The 16,462-nt window shown below is 45.8% G+C and overlaps 3 protein-coding genes across 3 annotated transcripts; 2 read left to right on the top strand and 1 right to left on the bottom strand.

The window, feature by feature from the left end:
* Positions 1-856: 856 nt before the first annotated feature.
* On the bottom strand, positions 857-12,698 carry jmjd7 (jumonji domain containing 7). The gene is made up of 9 exons (XM_069717061.1): positions 12,512-12,698; positions 12,198-12,351; positions 11,957-12,095; positions 11,759-11,873; positions 3,095-3,151; positions 2,857-2,952; positions 2,534-2,610; positions 2,282-2,441; positions 857-1,848 (listed from the first exon to the last, which is right to left on the bottom strand). Exons 1-9 carry the CDS (start codon positions 12,558-12,560, stop codon positions 1,760-1,762), a joined length of 936 nt encoding a protein of 311 aa, XP_069573162.1. The 5' UTR covers positions 12,561-12,698; the 3' UTR covers positions 857-1,759.
* Positions 3,509-11,346, top strand: LOC138631873 (uncharacterized). Its single transcript, XM_069717060.1, has 14 exons — positions 3,509-4,289; positions 4,963-5,165; positions 5,393-5,660; positions 6,244-6,321; positions 6,386-6,547; positions 6,836-6,982; positions 7,109-7,360; positions 7,442-7,579; positions 7,959-8,208; positions 8,628-8,903; positions 9,161-9,388; positions 10,031-10,162; positions 10,260-10,621; positions 10,701-11,346. Exons 1-13 carry the CDS (start codon positions 3,768-3,770, stop codon positions 10,613-10,615), a joined length of 3,012 nt encoding a protein of 1,003 aa, XP_069573161.1. The 5' UTR covers positions 3,509-3,767; the 3' UTR covers positions 10,616-10,621; positions 10,701-11,346.
* Positions 12,699-13,044: 346 nt separating the features above from the next.
* On the top strand, positions 13,045-16,428 carry tbpl2 (TATA box binding protein like 2). Its single transcript, XM_069717065.1, has 8 exons — positions 13,045-13,092; positions 14,047-14,230; positions 14,937-15,162; positions 15,260-15,347; positions 15,424-15,515; positions 15,622-15,789; positions 16,068-16,162; positions 16,352-16,428. Exons 1-8 carry the CDS (start codon positions 13,045-13,047, stop codon positions 16,426-16,428), a joined length of 978 nt encoding a protein of 325 aa, XP_069573166.1.
* The last annotated feature ends 34 nt before the right edge of the window (positions 16,429-16,462 follow it).

The raw sequence follows: 16,462 nt of genomic DNA, 5'->3' as shown, positions 1-16,462 counted from the left end.
CATCATAGGTACACTTCAACTAAGAGAGAATGGGGGGAAAGAATCCAGGAAATCACATTGTAGGATTTTTAATGAATTAATTGGTAAATTCCTCTGTAAAATAAGTATTTGGTCACCTACAAACAAGCAAGATTTCTGGCTCTCACAGACCTGTAACTTCTTCTTTAAGAGGCTCCTCTGTCCTCCACTCGTTACCTGTATTAATGGCACCTGTTTGAACTTGTTATCAGTATAAAAGACACCTGTCCACAACCTCAGTCACACTTCAAACTCCACTATGGCCAAGACCAAAGAGCTGTCAAAGGACACCAGAAACAAAATTGTAGACCTGCACCAGGCTGGGAAGACTGAATCTGCAATAGGTAAGCAGCTTGGTGTGAAGAAATCAACTGTGGGAGCAATTATTAGAAAATGGAAGACATACAAGACCACTGATAATCTCCCTCGATCTGGGGCTCCACGCAAGATCTCACCCCGTGGGGCCAAAATGATCACAAGAACGGTGAACAAAAATCCCAGAACCACATGGGGGGACCTAGTGAATGACCTGCAGAGAGCTGGGACCAAAGTAACAAAGGCTACCATCAGTAACACACTACGCCGCCAGGGACTCAAATCCTGCAGTGCCAGACGTGTCCCCCTGCTTAAGCCAGTACATGTCCAGGCCCGTCTGAAGTTTGCTAGAGAGCATTTGGATGATCCAGAAGAGGATTGGGAGAATGTCATATGGTCAGATGAAACCAAAATATAACTTTTTGGTAAAAACTCAACTTGTGTTTGGAGGAGAAAGAATGCCGAGTTGCATCCAAAGAACACCATACCTACTGTGAAGCACGGGGGTTGAAACATCGTGCTTTGGGGCTGTTTTTCTGCAAGGGGACCAGGACGACTGATCAGTGTAAAGGAAAGAATGAATGGGGCCATGTATTGTGAGATTTTGAGTGAAAACCTCCTTCCATCAGCAAGGGCATTGAAGATGAAACGTGGCTGGGTCTTTCAGCATGACAAGGATCCCAAACACACCGCCCGGGCAACGAAGGAGTGGCTTCGTAAGAAGCATTTCAAGGTCCTGGAGTGGCCTAGCCAGTCTCCAGATCTCAACCCCATAGAAAATCTGTGGAGGGAGTTGAAAGTCTGTGTTGCCCAGCGACAGCCCCAAAACATCACTGCTCTAGAGGAGATCTGCATGGAGGAATGGTCCAAAATACCAGCAACAGTGTGTGAAAAGCTTGTGAAGACTTACAGAAAACGTTTGACCTCTGTCATTGCCAACACAGGGTATATAACAAAGTATTGAGATGAACTTTTGTTATTGACCAAATACTTATTTTCCACCATAATTTGCAAATATATTCTTTAAAAATCAGACAATGTGATTTTCAGGAATTGTTTTTCTCATTTTGTCTCATAGTTTAGGTATACCTATGATGAAAATTACAGGCCTCTCTCATCTTTTTAAGTGGGAGAACTTGCACAATTGGTGGCTGACTAAATACTTTTTTGCCCCACTGTATGTTTGTCAAGAAAATGTATTCAACTCTTTTGAACCTGTAGTTTTGAAAAAAGGAAAATAATCTTGATCAGTCATTTCCAGGACAGCTGAGCTGCTGATGAAGACTGTGAGACGTGGCTGAAAGCAGCAGGAAGAAGTACGTCAGTCTCGAACCAATAAATAACATCACTTTGTATGAAGTTAACAGGATACATTGTCAGTAGTTAAAAGTAAATCTTTATGTGACGTCACACAGCTGCTGCGATGTCACGTCGACGCTGTGGCCTCGGACAACGCCTCCAGCATCTGGAAGTAGTTGTACTTGATGTCGAACTCCATGTCGTACCAAAAATTCACTGCAGCAGAGAAAGAAAAATACTGATGTTATTATTATCACCATCACTACTGAATATTCAATTGATTCTTGTCTGTAAAAGGTCTGAAAATTTATAAAAATTTGTTTTTGATGTCTTTTTTTTTTTTTTTTTTTTTTTTGTCCCAACAACGGTTCAAAACCCAAAGATGTTGGGTTTAAAGTTACAGATGGTGTGGTGCGTTCAAGGGTCTGAACCTGCCGTTACAGGTGGTGTGGTGTGTTCAATGTTCTGAACCTGCTGTTACAGGTGGTGTGGTGTGTTCAAGGGTATAAACCTGCTGTTACAGGTGGTGTGTTCAAGGGTCTGAACATGCTGTTACAGGTGGTGTGGTGCGTTCAAGGGTCTGAACCTGCTGTTACAGGTGGTGTGGTGCGTTCAAGGGTCTAAACCTGCTGTTACAGGTGGTGTGTACCTGCGATACAGCCGTGCGACTGCTGGACGTGGTGGAACCATAGCGACGGCAGGTACAGCATCTCTCCGGCCTTCACGCTGCAGCGGATCGGCCGAGCCTGCCGGTACTGCGGGTACCGCTCCAGGTCTGGGTCCAGAGGATCTAGAGGGATCCAGGGGACCTGAGGGGGTGGGGTAAAGGAGTGGGGTTGTCAGGTAAGGCCTACAGGTTATTAAATAGAGTGCTGAGATAAACAATGACACCTGAACCCACCTTCACTCTGGGACTTTGATCGACGATCACAAACTCACCGTTGTCCTTCTGATGGTAAACAGCTGACTGGTACTCACCTGATAAAGAAGTTTACCATGGTTACTATGATTACCGGAGGTGGACGGTTACAACGGCAAATGCATGGTGGTTAGTTACTTGCTAATAGGAGGAGTAGTTGCTACGGTTAAAAGGTTAGCGAGAGGGATGGAAGATGGTCGCTATTGTTACCGTAGAGGATGAGGGGCGGTTTCTACAGTTACCGTAGGGGACAAAGGTTGGTTGCTAAGTTAGTGAGAAGGATGGAGAATGGTTGCTACGGTTACCATAGGGGATGAAGGGTCGGTCTGTGGGCGGCAGTAGGATGAAGTTTTTCTCTCCAGAAACAACACAGTACAGATTCTCATAATGATCTTTGTGCACTGAAACAAAAAACACAACATGTAACTTAACAGGGTGTGTATAGAACAAAAAAGTAAACAAAACTACAAATAATATGTTTTGAGTATTGAGCAGTGTCAAACAGGTGTGTGGCTGTCGTGTGGAGTGACACTCAGGCCGTACTGGAGGTGATGGCGTTCGACTCTCCAAGCCAGAAATTCACGGCATCAGGTAACTTTCCTGAAAGAAGAAAAACAAAAACCAATCTGGTGATGCACAAAGCTACTGTTGTCTTTAGTTCACCGAAACAAAACAAAAACACAAGATTGTACAAAAACTCACAAAATGAATAGTCACGCTAAAGTACAAACTCATAAAAACATTACTAAATGAAATAATGAACAATAATCTTAAAAGTGTAGAATATATTTCATTAATTTGATAATTTTAAGTACTTTATTTTACATTCAATGAACGGAGCTCCCCCAAAATATGAACACAGGTTTCAAATACACGTGTTATTGTGATGTTGTTGTTGTAGTTCCCCTCCGGACCGTCAACGGCAGCACTGAGCTCCAGAGCAGCCGCCATCTTGGATTCCGCAGAGGAGCGGTTTAGAAAACAGATTTGAGCCACGGTCCCCCGCTAAAAGTAAACTTTTATTCACTTTTCCGTTGCCCCACTTCCACCTGAACCCACCCGAACCACAATCGACAAGTCCAGCTTCAACTCGGCGGAGCTCTTCTGTCTTCAGCTGGCTCAAGGAGAGACGCTGTCAGCGTTTACCACCAAAGCTCCGCGCCAAGTGAAGGAGCTCTCCGGCAGCCGCAGAAGCGGCGGCGGTCTGGAGTTGGTCATGGAGCCCCGCTGCAGCCGCTGCGACGCCCCGATAGACAGACAGGCCAAAGGCTACAAAAGAAAGTCACTCTTATCGCTGACCGACCTGAGGAGCGCCCGGAAACTTTTCCCAGATCTGAACCCAACAAACGCCTTCCTGTGTTTCGCCTGCGTGCGTCTGGTTTATCAAAGAACCAAGAAATGCGGCAAAAAGCGGGTTTACGTGGACCCCCAGGCTCCCCGCCGCCCGGGTCCCTCCGCCCGTCCTATCCCTTCCGTCCCGGAGGAACCACCGCCCCCGAAGAAGCTCAAGCAGAGGCTTAAAACTGCTTCCAACGAACACGACTACGCCTCCCAGGACCCGGCACCCGCCCCCCGAGTGGACCCTCAGCCGTCACGGCGAGTCCGCCGCGGACCGATCCCGCTGATCTGCGGGTACCTGCAGAAAAGGAACCTGAACTCCGCCATGAACCACCTGCTGCAGGTGTCCGGATTCAAGGAAGCTCTGATCAAGACCTGCTCCAAAGTCATCTGCAAGGAGGTGAGGGAGGCTGCAACTGCACCTCAGACCGAGACCAGGGGAGTCGAAAACATTATTCAGTTCAGCTTCAAAGTTTGATGAAAAAATTAAATCAAAATTATGAAATGATGAATAAAGAAAAGTCAAACTTGTGAGTAGGGCTGACTGATACTTCAGTGATCAAAATACTTTTGCCCATTTGACCAAATCATTTTATTTGAACTACACTCAATCACATCCCAGGTCATCTCAGGGCACTTTACACAGTAACATCTAACCTAAAAAATATTGAATTATTAATTTTAAGAACAAACAATTGCAACAAAATAAGGGCTGTGTTTTTATGTCAGCATAAACATAAAAGTTTTCCTTCAAACACATTGTGTTGTTAAACATCTGATCTTGTTACCGTTTTGTCCAAATATTGTCATTACCACAATATGAACTTTATTTGAGCATATTAAAGAAATGATCCAAATACAATTATATGCTGTTATTTTGAACGAAGCGATAGGGAACAACCCCTAACCCCTTAAAAGTCTCATTTTTGATTCGCTGAATCAAAAATTATTGGTCATAATTTTGATGCACTTAGTTTTGTTTGTTTCAGCATTTCGTTGTCAAGAGCAGAAAATCTCAGCCGAGTCGTCTCCTTCAAAAACAGCTGCTGTTAATCTGACGATTGTTTCCGCAGCGCAAAGCGATGGTGAACGACCTGGACGGGCCGTACAGGAAGACCTTCAGCCCGGACAACCTGTCGGCCTTCAGCTGGGATAAGACTACTTCCTGGGCCGGGGAGAAGGCTCCTCTGACAGTGGCCTGCCTCCGGGCCATGTTTCCCCCCGCCAAGAGGATCCAGAAACAGACCGTCAACCACGGCCGCAGGACTAAATCACGGTGGGTCAAAACAACAGAAACACTTTTAGTTGATCTCCAACACGCATAAAAAAATAAAAAATAAAAAAAATCTGTTAAGATTTAAAAAGTCAAAATTTTGTTTCCTGCTGAAACTCTCATGATCACACGACCAGAACGGAGGAATGGATGGGCTGGGGTTGTTTTTAATGACGGACCTGCTCCGGGTCTCCTCACAGTGATGGATGCAGTTTAAATGTTGTTTGCAGGCAGCTGACGGAGCCGGAGGTGAAGCAGCTGCTGGACCGCAGGATCAGCGTCCTCCTCTCGGTGCCTCTGTACACCAGCTCGCTCCGGGCCTGCTTCCTGCAGACCGCCTTCAGCGTGGAGATGCTGCGCCACCGCTGCCCCGTCAAACTCTTCAACATCATGAACAGCCTCGGCCTCTCGCAGTGCAGGACCGCCGCCAGGGTCCACGCCAAGCGGCTCGGCGCCGAGCACCGGCGGCAGGTGCAGCAGTGGAGGGACGAGATCCAGGTGAGACCTACCACGGCTCGATGTGAAACCCGCATGGAGGTTTCAAGAGAGACGGCGGTCTGCGTCTGTGCGAGTCGTCCTGTGACGGGATCCCTCCTGTCGTCCACGCACGACACCGTCCTGCTGCAGAGCTGCAACCTTCGGTCGACTCGAAAAGTCAAAATTTGACTGAAAAAAAATATGACAATTTTAGGATTTAAGGGCCAAAATTTGGAGATTTCAAATTCACAAGTCCAATTTTTAAGATTAAAAGTACAAATTTTCAGAAAACAAAAACTTGTGGAAATGAAAAGGTTTTCATGTTTGATGTTAAACGACTAATAAAAAGGTCAATCAGCCAGTTGATTGATGAATTCATGTGTCAGATTTGAACTTTTATTCTTGATCTTTATCTTTGAAGGTTAACCAGGTTTAAAATGTTTTTTTTTATCTGATTTCTTTTGATCAAATTCCATTTTGGTGTCGACTGATTTCACTTTCATCGAAGTCTGAGGAGCCTGAAACTCTTTAACCGTCTTGAACAACACGCAGCTCAGCAGACGGTAAAAAAAAAAAAAAAAGACTTCTTCTTCCTCACTTTCAGACGACCAGGAGGACGCAGCTCTGCTGCGACGAGTCCAGGAAGGCGTCAGCGTTCAGCTTCAGCTGGGGAAAAGTTCGGGTAAGACACGTCGACGTGGTTTCCCGAAGAGACGAACTGTGCGGTAAAACTGCGTCTGCTGCAGGTGCCGTCGGTGTCCAGGTCCGACTCCGCCGATCGAGGCTACACCTTCGAGACGTGGGCGTTTCGCTTCGCTCACCGGGCTCGGGTGAACTTTCGTTACCTGCACGGAGCTCCGACGAAAGCGGCGGAAGTGTCTCCGTACAGCATCCTGCCAACCAAACAGGTTCCAGCTCCGTCAATCATCCGTCACCGCGTCGGATTTATTCTTTCAGTCATTCTCAAACACAAATACTGGAATCCAAATATTCTGGTTTTCTCTTTGCTCTCTCTCGCTCTCAATCAATTAATGGAAAAATCCAGAGAGGATTATAAATGATTCTGCCGCGACATGTTAGATTCTTGTATTTCCTTCGGTTTCTGACAGAATTAATCCTCAGACCCATTTTTCCTCAACAAACATCTTCCAGTTTTATCACTAGAGACTTCCTCTTCAACTTTTCCTTTCTCTTAGACGTACGAGTCGCTACGACAGCGAATGAAAACCATCGTGATGCGGATCATCGCCGACAACCTGCAGGCTCTGAAAGGACCGAGAGGACGAGTGGAGAGACACGTTCCTCACACCTACTCCAACCTGATGAAGGAGGCGAGCACCACTGTGAGTCCATACAATGGTTTTTCTTCTTTCTTTTTTAATTTTTTTTTAAATTTTACAGGAAATAAAGGACGTTTCTTTTTTCTTGTTGAACGTCTCTGATTCCTCCAATTGTTTTTCCCCTCACAGGTCAGTCTGGGTGCAGTGATACCAAACACCAGCAAAGAGTCCGTCAGCGCGGCGTACTGCCTCAAAGACTACATCCCGCTGGTTGCTGGGAAACCGCACCACGTCCTGTGCTGTGGCGACATCCTGACTTCGGACAAGACGGAAACAACAAAGAACCAGGGCAACCAAACTCCGAACCCAAACCCCGACCTGAAGTTCGACGGACTGATTGAGGCTCCGCAAGAGTTTCAGAAGGAATACCTGTTTCACGAGGTGAGACAAACGTTACCGCTCAGAAAGTCCGGTAGATGTTTCCCGGTAATAAACGCGTAAACGATCATAAACTCGTTGCAGGAGATGATAAAGATGCTTCTCAGTGAGAAGAGCGAGAACTCTCGAGCGTCTCTTCATCACATCAACTCCCTGTTTCACTTCAAGACCTTTAACAACACAGCCAAAGACTACTTCCTGAACATCTGGGACTTCATCACGGTGAGGCTCTGCGAGTGTAAACTGCAACCAGGTTCAGAGACGATCTGTCGGTCCAACACTTTGACTGTAGGTCTAAAAATATACCTGAGGAGAGGAATCCTGATGGTTTTACAGGTGTTTCCTTCATTATCATGTTCGAATTTAGTTTTATCGATCAGATAAGAAAATGATAAGTAATCGTTACAAAAAAATTTTAAGGTGAAAATGTTTGCAGGAAATGATGCTGTTCTTTGTCATAAATAACAGTAAGATGAGTATCTCTTTGGTTTTGAACTGTTTCCCGAATAAAACGAGCAGTCTGAGCTCGAATGCCTCCGACTGTGGGAGACTATAACGACACTTTATCGCCATTTCCCCGACGTGTTTTTCCTTTTTAAAGTTTGTGACCACAGCGTACGTGACTCTGTTTGCCGTGACGGAGTGCGGGTTGGACTCGGTGGACCAGAGGCCCTCGGATTACCCCTCTCAGCTCTCGGACCAGATGGACTGGCTGAGCAGTGTGGCTCACAGACTGGTGGACCTGGTGTGGATGCCTCCACCTCAGGAGGACATCAACGCTGCAGCCGCTGCAGGGAGTCACTGCGACGGAGAGAAGGCGAAAATATTCTCCTTCTGTTACTGTAAAGAAGGTAGGAATGGCAACATGACGGCAGAAAGGGGGTTTTCTTTAATCCGTGTTTGAAGCTTGATATGCTCACGGGACATTTCGGATTTGAGGTTTTATTGCTTTCGTCGCAGCCTTCTAACAGCTTTTAGATCTTATCGATGGATCGATAACTCTCAAAATTACGAGCAGCACGTGTATTTAGCGACTCAGACCAAAATATCTGGTGGGGCAAAAAAAATGACTGACTGTGTTTCTAGGTGAGAAGTTGGATGATTTTTTTTAACAGGAGACCGTTTTTGGAGCCGTTAGAATCGCAGCTCTTTAAAGGATAATTCCGCTTTATTTCAGTCTGCTGTGTTTCCCATTAATGTCTGTTTAAATTAATAAAATGAGTGAATAAGAACAGATAATTGTGATTGTGTTTGTTGTTGTTTTTTACAGAGAAAACCGGTGAGAAGCTGGTGCGCTGCTGCAGTAACTTGTGTCCCGGGATCTGGTTCCATGAGGGCTGCGCTCGGGCCCGGACGCAGTCCGACCCGCAGGAGGACTGGTTCTGCGGTCCGGACTGTGCATCAGACGGGACCTACGTCTACTGTCACTGTAAGGAGCAGAGGGGAGGACAGATGGTCCAGTGCGGACTGACGGACGGGTGCCGGAGACACGAGTGGTATCACAAAGACTGTCTGACAGCCGGCGAGCGGACCAGAGCCGAACAGAGTGAGACTTCGATTCAATAATCAATTATTGTTTATCAGAGGCTCGATTAAAGGGTCTTCATTTTTTCTCCAGATCATCTGTGTCCTTTAAAGTCTTCTCGTGGTCGGAGCCGGAGGTCTGCTCGTTTGTCTTCGTTGATGTTGAATTAAATGAGATGAATTTACATGAATTGAATGTATTTCATCTGCAGAGATTTTGGGAACTGGCTGCAGCTTCCTCACAGTTCGGTAACTTCGTCCTTCCTGTCATTTCTCCAGCTCCGTGGTTCTGCTCGGAGTCCTGTTCTGTGGCGGCGGACGGCGAGGACTTCCTGTTGAACTACACGAAGGCGGTGGTGTGGGAGGGGCTGTACCACATGGCCAGACGGGACGCCATCCGGGAGGGAGACGGAGACGCCGTGATGGACTTCTGGAAGATGGACCTGGTTCTGCTGTGGACCAGAGAGCACCTGCAGCTGTTCAACAGCAGCCACCAGCTCATCGCAGGTACGGTCAGTCCGGGTCCGGGTTTGGGTCCAGCTTCAAACTTCTGATGAAAATGTATTTCAGTTTGACTCTCATTTTTGTATCTTGTATCTTCTGAGACGATGCGTTTGCATCCCTGTTTGTTTTGACTGGTTACCATGGTTACAGCTGTTTGTTTTCCTTCCTGGAGACTTTCATCATCATTTTTTTTTTTTTTTTTTTTTTTTTGAGGGAAATGAGGAAAGTGTTAGTTGCCTGTTATGTTTGATCTTTTCGACCTCCGCCATCTTGACAGAAACATCCACCTCAGCTGATAAAATGATTAATTAGTCAAAAAACAAGAAATTGTTTTGGTACTTTTTCGACTTTTCAAGCAAAATTAGGGAAAAATGTCAAACGTTGCTGGTTCCAGTCGTTCTGTCACAGGAAGCTGAATCTCTGAAGTTTTTTTTAACAGATCTGAAGACATGTTTTTGAACTCAGGAGTTATGATGGGACTTTTTTTTCTCATTTCTTTTACATTAAATAGACGACCTGAAAAACAACCTGCAGATTAAAAGATGATAAAAACCTTCATAGAAGATGTGGCTGCAGATGTTTGCTCTGTGTGCCCTCTCTGACCTGTGTTGTCTTGGCTGTTGTCATGGTTACTGGGTCAATCAGGGATCGAGGGCTTCTACCCGGAGCGGGTCAGACAGGACCTGAAGTGGAACCGAGTGCTGAACGTTGAGGGGAAGGCGGGAGGAAACCTGAGTCTGGACCTCGTCACCGAAGTCATGATCAGCGAGTTCAAAGGTCTGTTTATTCTCAGGCTGTTGTTAAACAGGAGCCTGCGAATATTGATCGATCCATGTGATCGCATGAATTGATCCGTAAGTTTGCGTCCCTGCAGGTGTGATCGAGTTCGGCAAAGGCAGCTTCACCAAGCAGCAGGTGGAGCATAGCGCGCAGCTCGCCGGACCTCAGGCCAAAGACCTGGACCGGCTCTTCTTCACAGGCGGCGTCCCCCTGAACCTGTCCACGCAGCTGTCCCGGCTGACGGCCCCATCCTGCGGCAGGAAGGACGACGTGTCCCGGTTCGTGGACGAGTTCAGGAAGGACGAGCTCTTCCGCTTCAAGCCAGGACGGAAGCACGCGGGCTTCAACGGGTTCAGCTACCAGCAGCGGGTCAGGAGGCCCAAGAGGATGGGAAGGGCCATGAGGAGTCTGGCTGAGGAGCTGGACCGGAGGACAGACCACATCCTCTGATACCGGGTGAGACCACGTCCACACATTGAACGTCGGACTTTACACAAACCACAAAATCTGTGACGTACTTAAACGTCTCACGCAGATCAGCTGATCGTTCACAACCTGCGTGGTGTCACCAGGAAGGAGGAGCCAGGGACCTACTTCCTGAAACAATAATGTAAACAAACGTGTCCCTCAGGTCCAGGGGTCCTCGAGGAGGTTTTCCAGGTCCTGAATACACCGTGCGAGGACTTTGGGTTGCATCCAGAGGTCGTTGGAGATGTTCAAATGTCCACAAGGGAATTTCAAAGGTTTTTAACAAAATATTTTTCAGAGGGGCTCCGAGGTCCATAAAGAGGCTGTTGTTTTTTTTTTCATCGAGGAACAAAGACTGAATCTGTGTGTCGCACCAAGACGGCAGTTACGGGTTGTCTGTCTGTTCACCTGACTGTACTGTTGCCACGGTTACAGTCTCTGCGTTCCTCGGATGCACGATTTTTTCCGCACCGGACTGAAATGAACTGAAATTTCTTCAGTTAAAACGACACTTTAAATTTTTGCCAGAATTGCTGCTGCGATGAGAACTCCGCGTCAATGTGTCGAAGAAGGTGCAGAAATACGTCAGCACTGTGGAGGATTTTTAAAGTGCACGTCAGTCGTCTTGGGGAGAGAATCCTCTGATCCTGTTTCACCAGGACGAATCTGACTGTTCGAAAAATAAATGATAAAAACTTGTTTTAGTTCCCCTGGGTTGACGTACGTTTCTTATTCTGCACAGTAAATGTTTTTTTATTTTGAAAAGCTTTGTGTTTGATGTCTGCAGCTGGCAGTGGGCCTTCACAATAAGAGCAGGAGTAATGAGATCTGATGCTTTATGCAGGGAGATGGAAAAAAAACACAGTGTCGTGTACCTCCTGTTCGACATCACGGACACATTGTGGACATCGTCATACGAAGAGAGAGAAAATTTAAAACTTGTGTTTGTGTTGCAGCGTCGGTTGACATCCACTGTGGTCCAAAGCCATCGCCTGTCTAATTTGTTTTTCATCTTTTAGATGATTTATTTAAAGCGTCTTTAGACTAATAGGGTGTTAAGTAACTGATCGGACTCGAGGTGTGTCAGGTGTGTCCGTCTGAGCATGCTCAGTAGCGTGGACTCACCGAGCGCCGTGCTCATCCAGGGGATGTGAGGCTCCAGGTCGTCGGTGAGCTCGGGCAGCTCTTGCAGCAGGTTGGAGCACTGCTTCTGAACGTAGAAGACTCCGCCCACCTCCACCTGCGGCGTTCAACCCAACTTTATTAGTAATGCAGCGTTCAGACAGGACAAAGCGGAAGACCGTGTCTCCTGCAGTATCTCACCTTCCCCTCGATGATGTCGAGCACCGATGAGAAGCTCATCCGTCGTTCTTCGGGCATCACGAATCGATCCCCGTTAACGGCATCAGCGTATCCGTTAGGAGTCACTGCCACGCTGATGACCTTTGACCCCACCTTCTCCCTGTGGACAGGAAACGGATCACATCACAGCCTGTGTTTTAATGCCTGTATGTGAAAAGAAGAAGAAGAAGAGTGCAGGTGTGAGTGGGTGGGGCTTCCTCACCTCAGGTAGTCAGGCGTCCACCTGGACAGAGACGGCCAATGGCTGAGGGCGTTGCGGATGATGCAGGGCTTGTTTGGACCAATCCAGTCGCGGTAGAACTGCAGCGGGTCAGGTGGTCCATCCAGGTATGGCACTGATTCGTTCAGATACAGATCTGGAATGTGATCAATGATCAATTACGCTGATTGGTCAATTTACTCAGAAAAAGTTGGTCAACAAGACCGACAGCAGTACCTGCAGTAACGACCTGAGTAAAAGTAACGGCAGCATATCAGCACTGATCAATACTGTGATCAGTACATTGATCCTCTCACCGTGAGCCTCCAGAGAAAACTCGGCCAGTCTTTTCTTCACAGACTCCATTTTGTTTCTCCGTCATCGAACTGATTCACTGATTGATGTTGAGTTCCTTCTCTCAGCTCATCACAGATCAGTGACTGATATTATCGATAATTATTACCGATGATCACTTCTGTCCGAACGACGTGTTGCCATGCTGCTTTGTTTACATCTGGTGCGCCTGCGCATGGGGGTCGCTTCCTGCGGTGTGTTGCCCCTGCAGGAGGGAGGATGAACTGCAGCTGTGACCCAATAGGACCATATTACTGCTAATTGATAAAGAATTAGATACTAGTCAACTTTAACGCTTTGTGGATAAAACTTCTTTTGTTTGTTTGTTCTGTTGTTTTTATTAATTTGTTTGTTGAGTAAATACATGTATTGCAGCTCAAGAGGGAATGACAAGGAAGGTGTTTTCAGCTGTTTCCTCATGAAGAGTCTCTGAGTGTTTGATTGGGTGCAGCTGAGAAGCTCTCCCTGGATCCAGGTCCTGGATGGTTCTGGACTCATGGATGAGTCGGCGTTGGAGCGTTACTTCGATGACTCCATTGCAAATGTGAGTGCAGACTGTGATTTTTGGGAGTCAAAACTGTATTCAAGCGCTGCCTCGTGTTCAAGTGAGTCTGGAGTTCAGGTCGTCAAGATGAACTGGTGTCTGTGAGGGTAAAACTTTCAGTTTGATCCTGAAATCTAAAGTTTATTTTGCATTTTAATCCCCGAAAGGACTTTGAGAGTTCATCTGCAGGGACCCAAACCACCAAACATTTTTAGCTTCTCAAAATGGTGGAGTTTTCAGCTACATTTCAGCTGATTCCAGTTAAATCCCAGAGAGAATTGCAAGATAAAATAAACTGAACAATAGAGGGAACAAAGTGTTTTTCTGCTTGTTGGAGTGAATTGTGTTGGAAAAACCCTAAATTCCCAGTGACCAGTGAAAGATAAAACTGTCAGCAAACATGACTTGATTCTTCATGTGAGCAACAAACTGTCAGTAGTTAAAGATGCTTCAAACTAGATCATTTGTCTTCAAAGTTTTGGAGCAGCGTTCAGCAAACAGTGAACCAACAAGCTGGAAAAGTTTTGGTCTAAACTTTGGTTTGATTCTGAGGCTGAAATGAGAGAAAAGCTGAAGTGGATTCATGTGGACGCCCTCACTTGAAACATCAACAGGAAAATAATTATTCACTGTGTTTGCGAAAAAGGTTAAATGAAAATATTCCCTACTTTAAAAGTTCTTAAAATGTCTTGAATGTAAAATGGTTAACTTGCAGAATATTTATTGTTCAATAAATTCACAGGTCAATGGAGTTCACAATAATTCCCACTACTAGTCAGAATTAAAAATAACACCAAATAAGGTGAATGACAAATAATCATAGCAGTAAAGAGTATTTGAAAAAAAAAACCACAACAACAATGAAAATAGACAAATAAAATCCAGGCAGGAGATCCTCATGGAGAAGAGAGAGCAGTAGACCATAATCTTTCTGTTTTTGTTTACGTCTTGCAGGACTCAGGTTTCGAGTTGGGGGAAGAGCTTGCCCTGCAAAGCTCCACCCCTAAAGTACAAAACCACGCCCCCTCTGCACAGGGCTCCTCCTTCCCGTGGGGGAAGTCTGGACCGAGCGGTGAGTTGGGTGACGAGTTCGACCTCAGCTTCCTACCCGATGACCTCAGCACTCAGGAAGAGAAAAGTCATGACAACCAAGGTGCGACATCATTAGCGTTAAAACTAGAATGACCACATCCTGATTGTATTCTATACTCCAACAACCGATGGTGTGGGAATTTGTTTATAATTTTGTCATTTAGTGTATTCTTAATTTATGACCACAAATGTGTTTTGAAAGATCCCAGTAACCTTTGACCCCCAAAATCTAGTTTGCATAGTTCATCCTTCAGTCCACCTGCTAATGATAACCTTGACAATAATAGTAAAACTTTGAATTACATTGCAGCTGGAAAAAGTAGATTTATTAGTATTTATTTATTTTACTTAACTTTACATTTTTACTGTGTTTTCATGTTTGTGGTCAAAGGTCCTGAGATGTTTCTGCAACATCTTTGGATGACTTGAATTACCTGAATCCGCATGTCTCTCACACCTGTAGAGAAGTGTCATCTGCATAGAAATGATCAAATGTTCTGAAACAGTTTTAAGTCTCTCGGTATCGTGGTCACATGACCTTTGTCTTCTGCTAAGGCTCTAATCATGCTCCGAGGAACCACTTTGCTGAGCACTATGACAAGCGCTACATATGAGTCTGTTAAAATGTAGAATGACTGATTTGCAGGTGGGACCATGGACGCATTAGAAATTAAACGTGGCCCTGATTTTATGTGGCACATCAGTGGGCCGGAAATTGATCTGTGTCACATCCGTGTGACGTTTCATTTCAGCTGCTGCTGCTGCAGAGAGTCGGCCTGCAGCTCCGAACCTGTCTCAGGACAGCGGCATCGGTCTGGACTACAGCTCCCAGAATTCCATTGCAACTGACCCCCAACAGGCGGCATCCACGTCGGGGCTTGGGATGGGTGCCTCCCCCTTCTGTCCTATGACCCCTATGACCCCAATGACACCAATGACCCCTGTGACCGAGAGGTCAGGATTCACCCCACTGTTACAGTAAGTGAATGATGACCACATAGTCCTGACTTTATCTAATGACTAACACTTTATCTGTAGCCCTGACACTTAATCTTCAGTTCTGTTCTGTGTGCAGGAACATCGTCTCCACTGTGAACCTGGGTTGTCCTCTGGATCTGAAGTTCATCGCCCTGCAGGCCAGAAATGCAGAGTACAACCCAAAGGTATATTGGTTTTTCCCTCAGTCTGGTCTGCTAGGTTTAAATCTCCGTCTACTTCCTCCTTATCGTGTTGTTTCAGCGATTTGCAGCCGTCATCATGAGGATCCGCGAGCCGCGAACCACAGCGTTGATCTTCAGCTCTGGGAAGATGGTCTGCACCGGAGCCAAGAGGTCAGTCAGTCAGTCAGTATGCCTGCCATAGTTGAGCTTCTCAGACTTTTAAAAACAAATTTTTGAACGCTCACTATCCTTCACCTGTGTGTCTGAGCATGTGCAGTGAGGAGCAGTCACGGCTGGCAGCACGGAAATACGCCCGCGTGGTGCAGAAGCTCGGCTTCCCCGCCCGCTTTATGGAATTTAAGATCCAGAACATGGTGGCCAGCTGCGATGTCTGTTTCCCCATCAGACTGGAAGGACTGGTTCTGACCCACCAACAGTTCAGCAGGTCCAAACACAAGTTGCTTTTCACAGAAACGTAGCACAACAAGAGTTTCTTTAACTAGTTAATCAATTTGTTGTAATGCTTTTTTTTTTATTCTGTTTTCAATTGTTTGATATTGTCTTTTTTTGTTTTATTGTGTTAATTTGGGTCTTTTTGTGTGTTTATTTGTTGAAATGATGAAATTGGTGAACAAGATGTTTTAGTAGTGCACTGTTCAAGTGCACAGCAAGTGGAAAACATTGATGTTTGTCACTGACTGACTGACTGTTTCTCCTCCACAGTTATGAACCCGAGTTGTTTCCAGGTCTCATTTACCGGATGGTGAAACCTCGAATCGTCCTCCTCATCTTTGTGTCTGGGAAGGTGGTTCTGACGGGTAATGAAACTCCACTGTTCCAACATAGTTTTACAAAATACTGATGACATATGAACCTCATGATTGAGATTATGTCTTGTGATAATAGTTTTCTTAATAATGAGACAGGTTTTTTTTAAGAGCATATTGTCCATTTCCGCTTATACTTTATTAATAATGTTAATTATGTGGTCGTGTGTTGAATTCTAGGAGCTAAAGAGCGAGCTGAGATCTATGAAGCATTTGAGAACATTTATCCGATCCTGAAGGGCTTCAGGAAGCAGTGACATCACTTCCTGTTCTTCTGTAAATAACTTAATA

Source organism: Brachyistius frenatus, unplaced genomic scaffold (genome assembly GCF_029030835.1).
Source record: "Brachyistius frenatus isolate BFR_SWC_R1_liver_20210118 unplaced genomic scaffold, ASM2903083v1 Contig_168, whole genome shotgun sequence".
NCBI classification, from domain to species: Eukaryota; Metazoa; Chordata; class Actinopteri; family Embiotocidae; genus Brachyistius; species Brachyistius frenatus.
This window is presented reverse-complemented; position numbering and strand designations above follow the sequence as displayed.

Bases quoted from the DNA above. Each gene is read 5' to 3' on its own strand.
- jmjd7 (XM_069717061.1), bottom strand. From the start codon at position 12,560: ATGGAGTCTGTGAAGAAAAGACTGGCCGAGTTTTCTCTGGAGGCTCAC. The intron at 12,096-12,197 runs GTGAGGAAGCCC...TCCTGTCCACAG, and splicing joins TGGACGCCTGACTACCTGAG to GGAGAAGGTGGGGTCAAAGG. The intron at 1,849-2,281 runs GTACACACCACC...TCTCTGCTGCAG, and splicing joins GTCGCACGGCTGTATCGCAG to TGAATTTTTGGTACGACATG.
- tbpl2 (XM_069717065.1), top strand. From the start codon at position 13,045: ATGGATGAGTCGGCGTTGGAGCGTTACTTCGATGACTCCATTGCAAAT. The intron at 13,093-14,046 runs GTGAGTGCAGAC...TACGTCTTGCAG, and splicing joins TCGATGACTCCATTGCAAAT to GACTCAGGTTTCGAGTTGGG. The intron at 15,348-15,423 runs GTATATTGGTTT...GTGTTGTTTCAG, and splicing joins ATGCAGAGTACAACCCAAAG to CGATTTGCAGCCGTCATCAT.
- LOC138631873 (XM_069717060.1), top strand. From the start codon at position 3,768: ATGGAGCCCCGCTGCAGCCGCTGCGACGCCCCGATAGACAGACAGGCC. The intron at 7,361-7,441 runs GTGAGACAAACG...AACTCGTTGCAG, and splicing joins AGGAATACCTGTTTCACGAG to GAGATGATAAAGATGCTTCT. The intron at 9,389-10,030 runs GTACGGTCAGTC...TGGGTCAATCAG, and splicing joins CAGCCACCAGCTCATCGCAG to GGATCGAGGGCTTCTACCCG.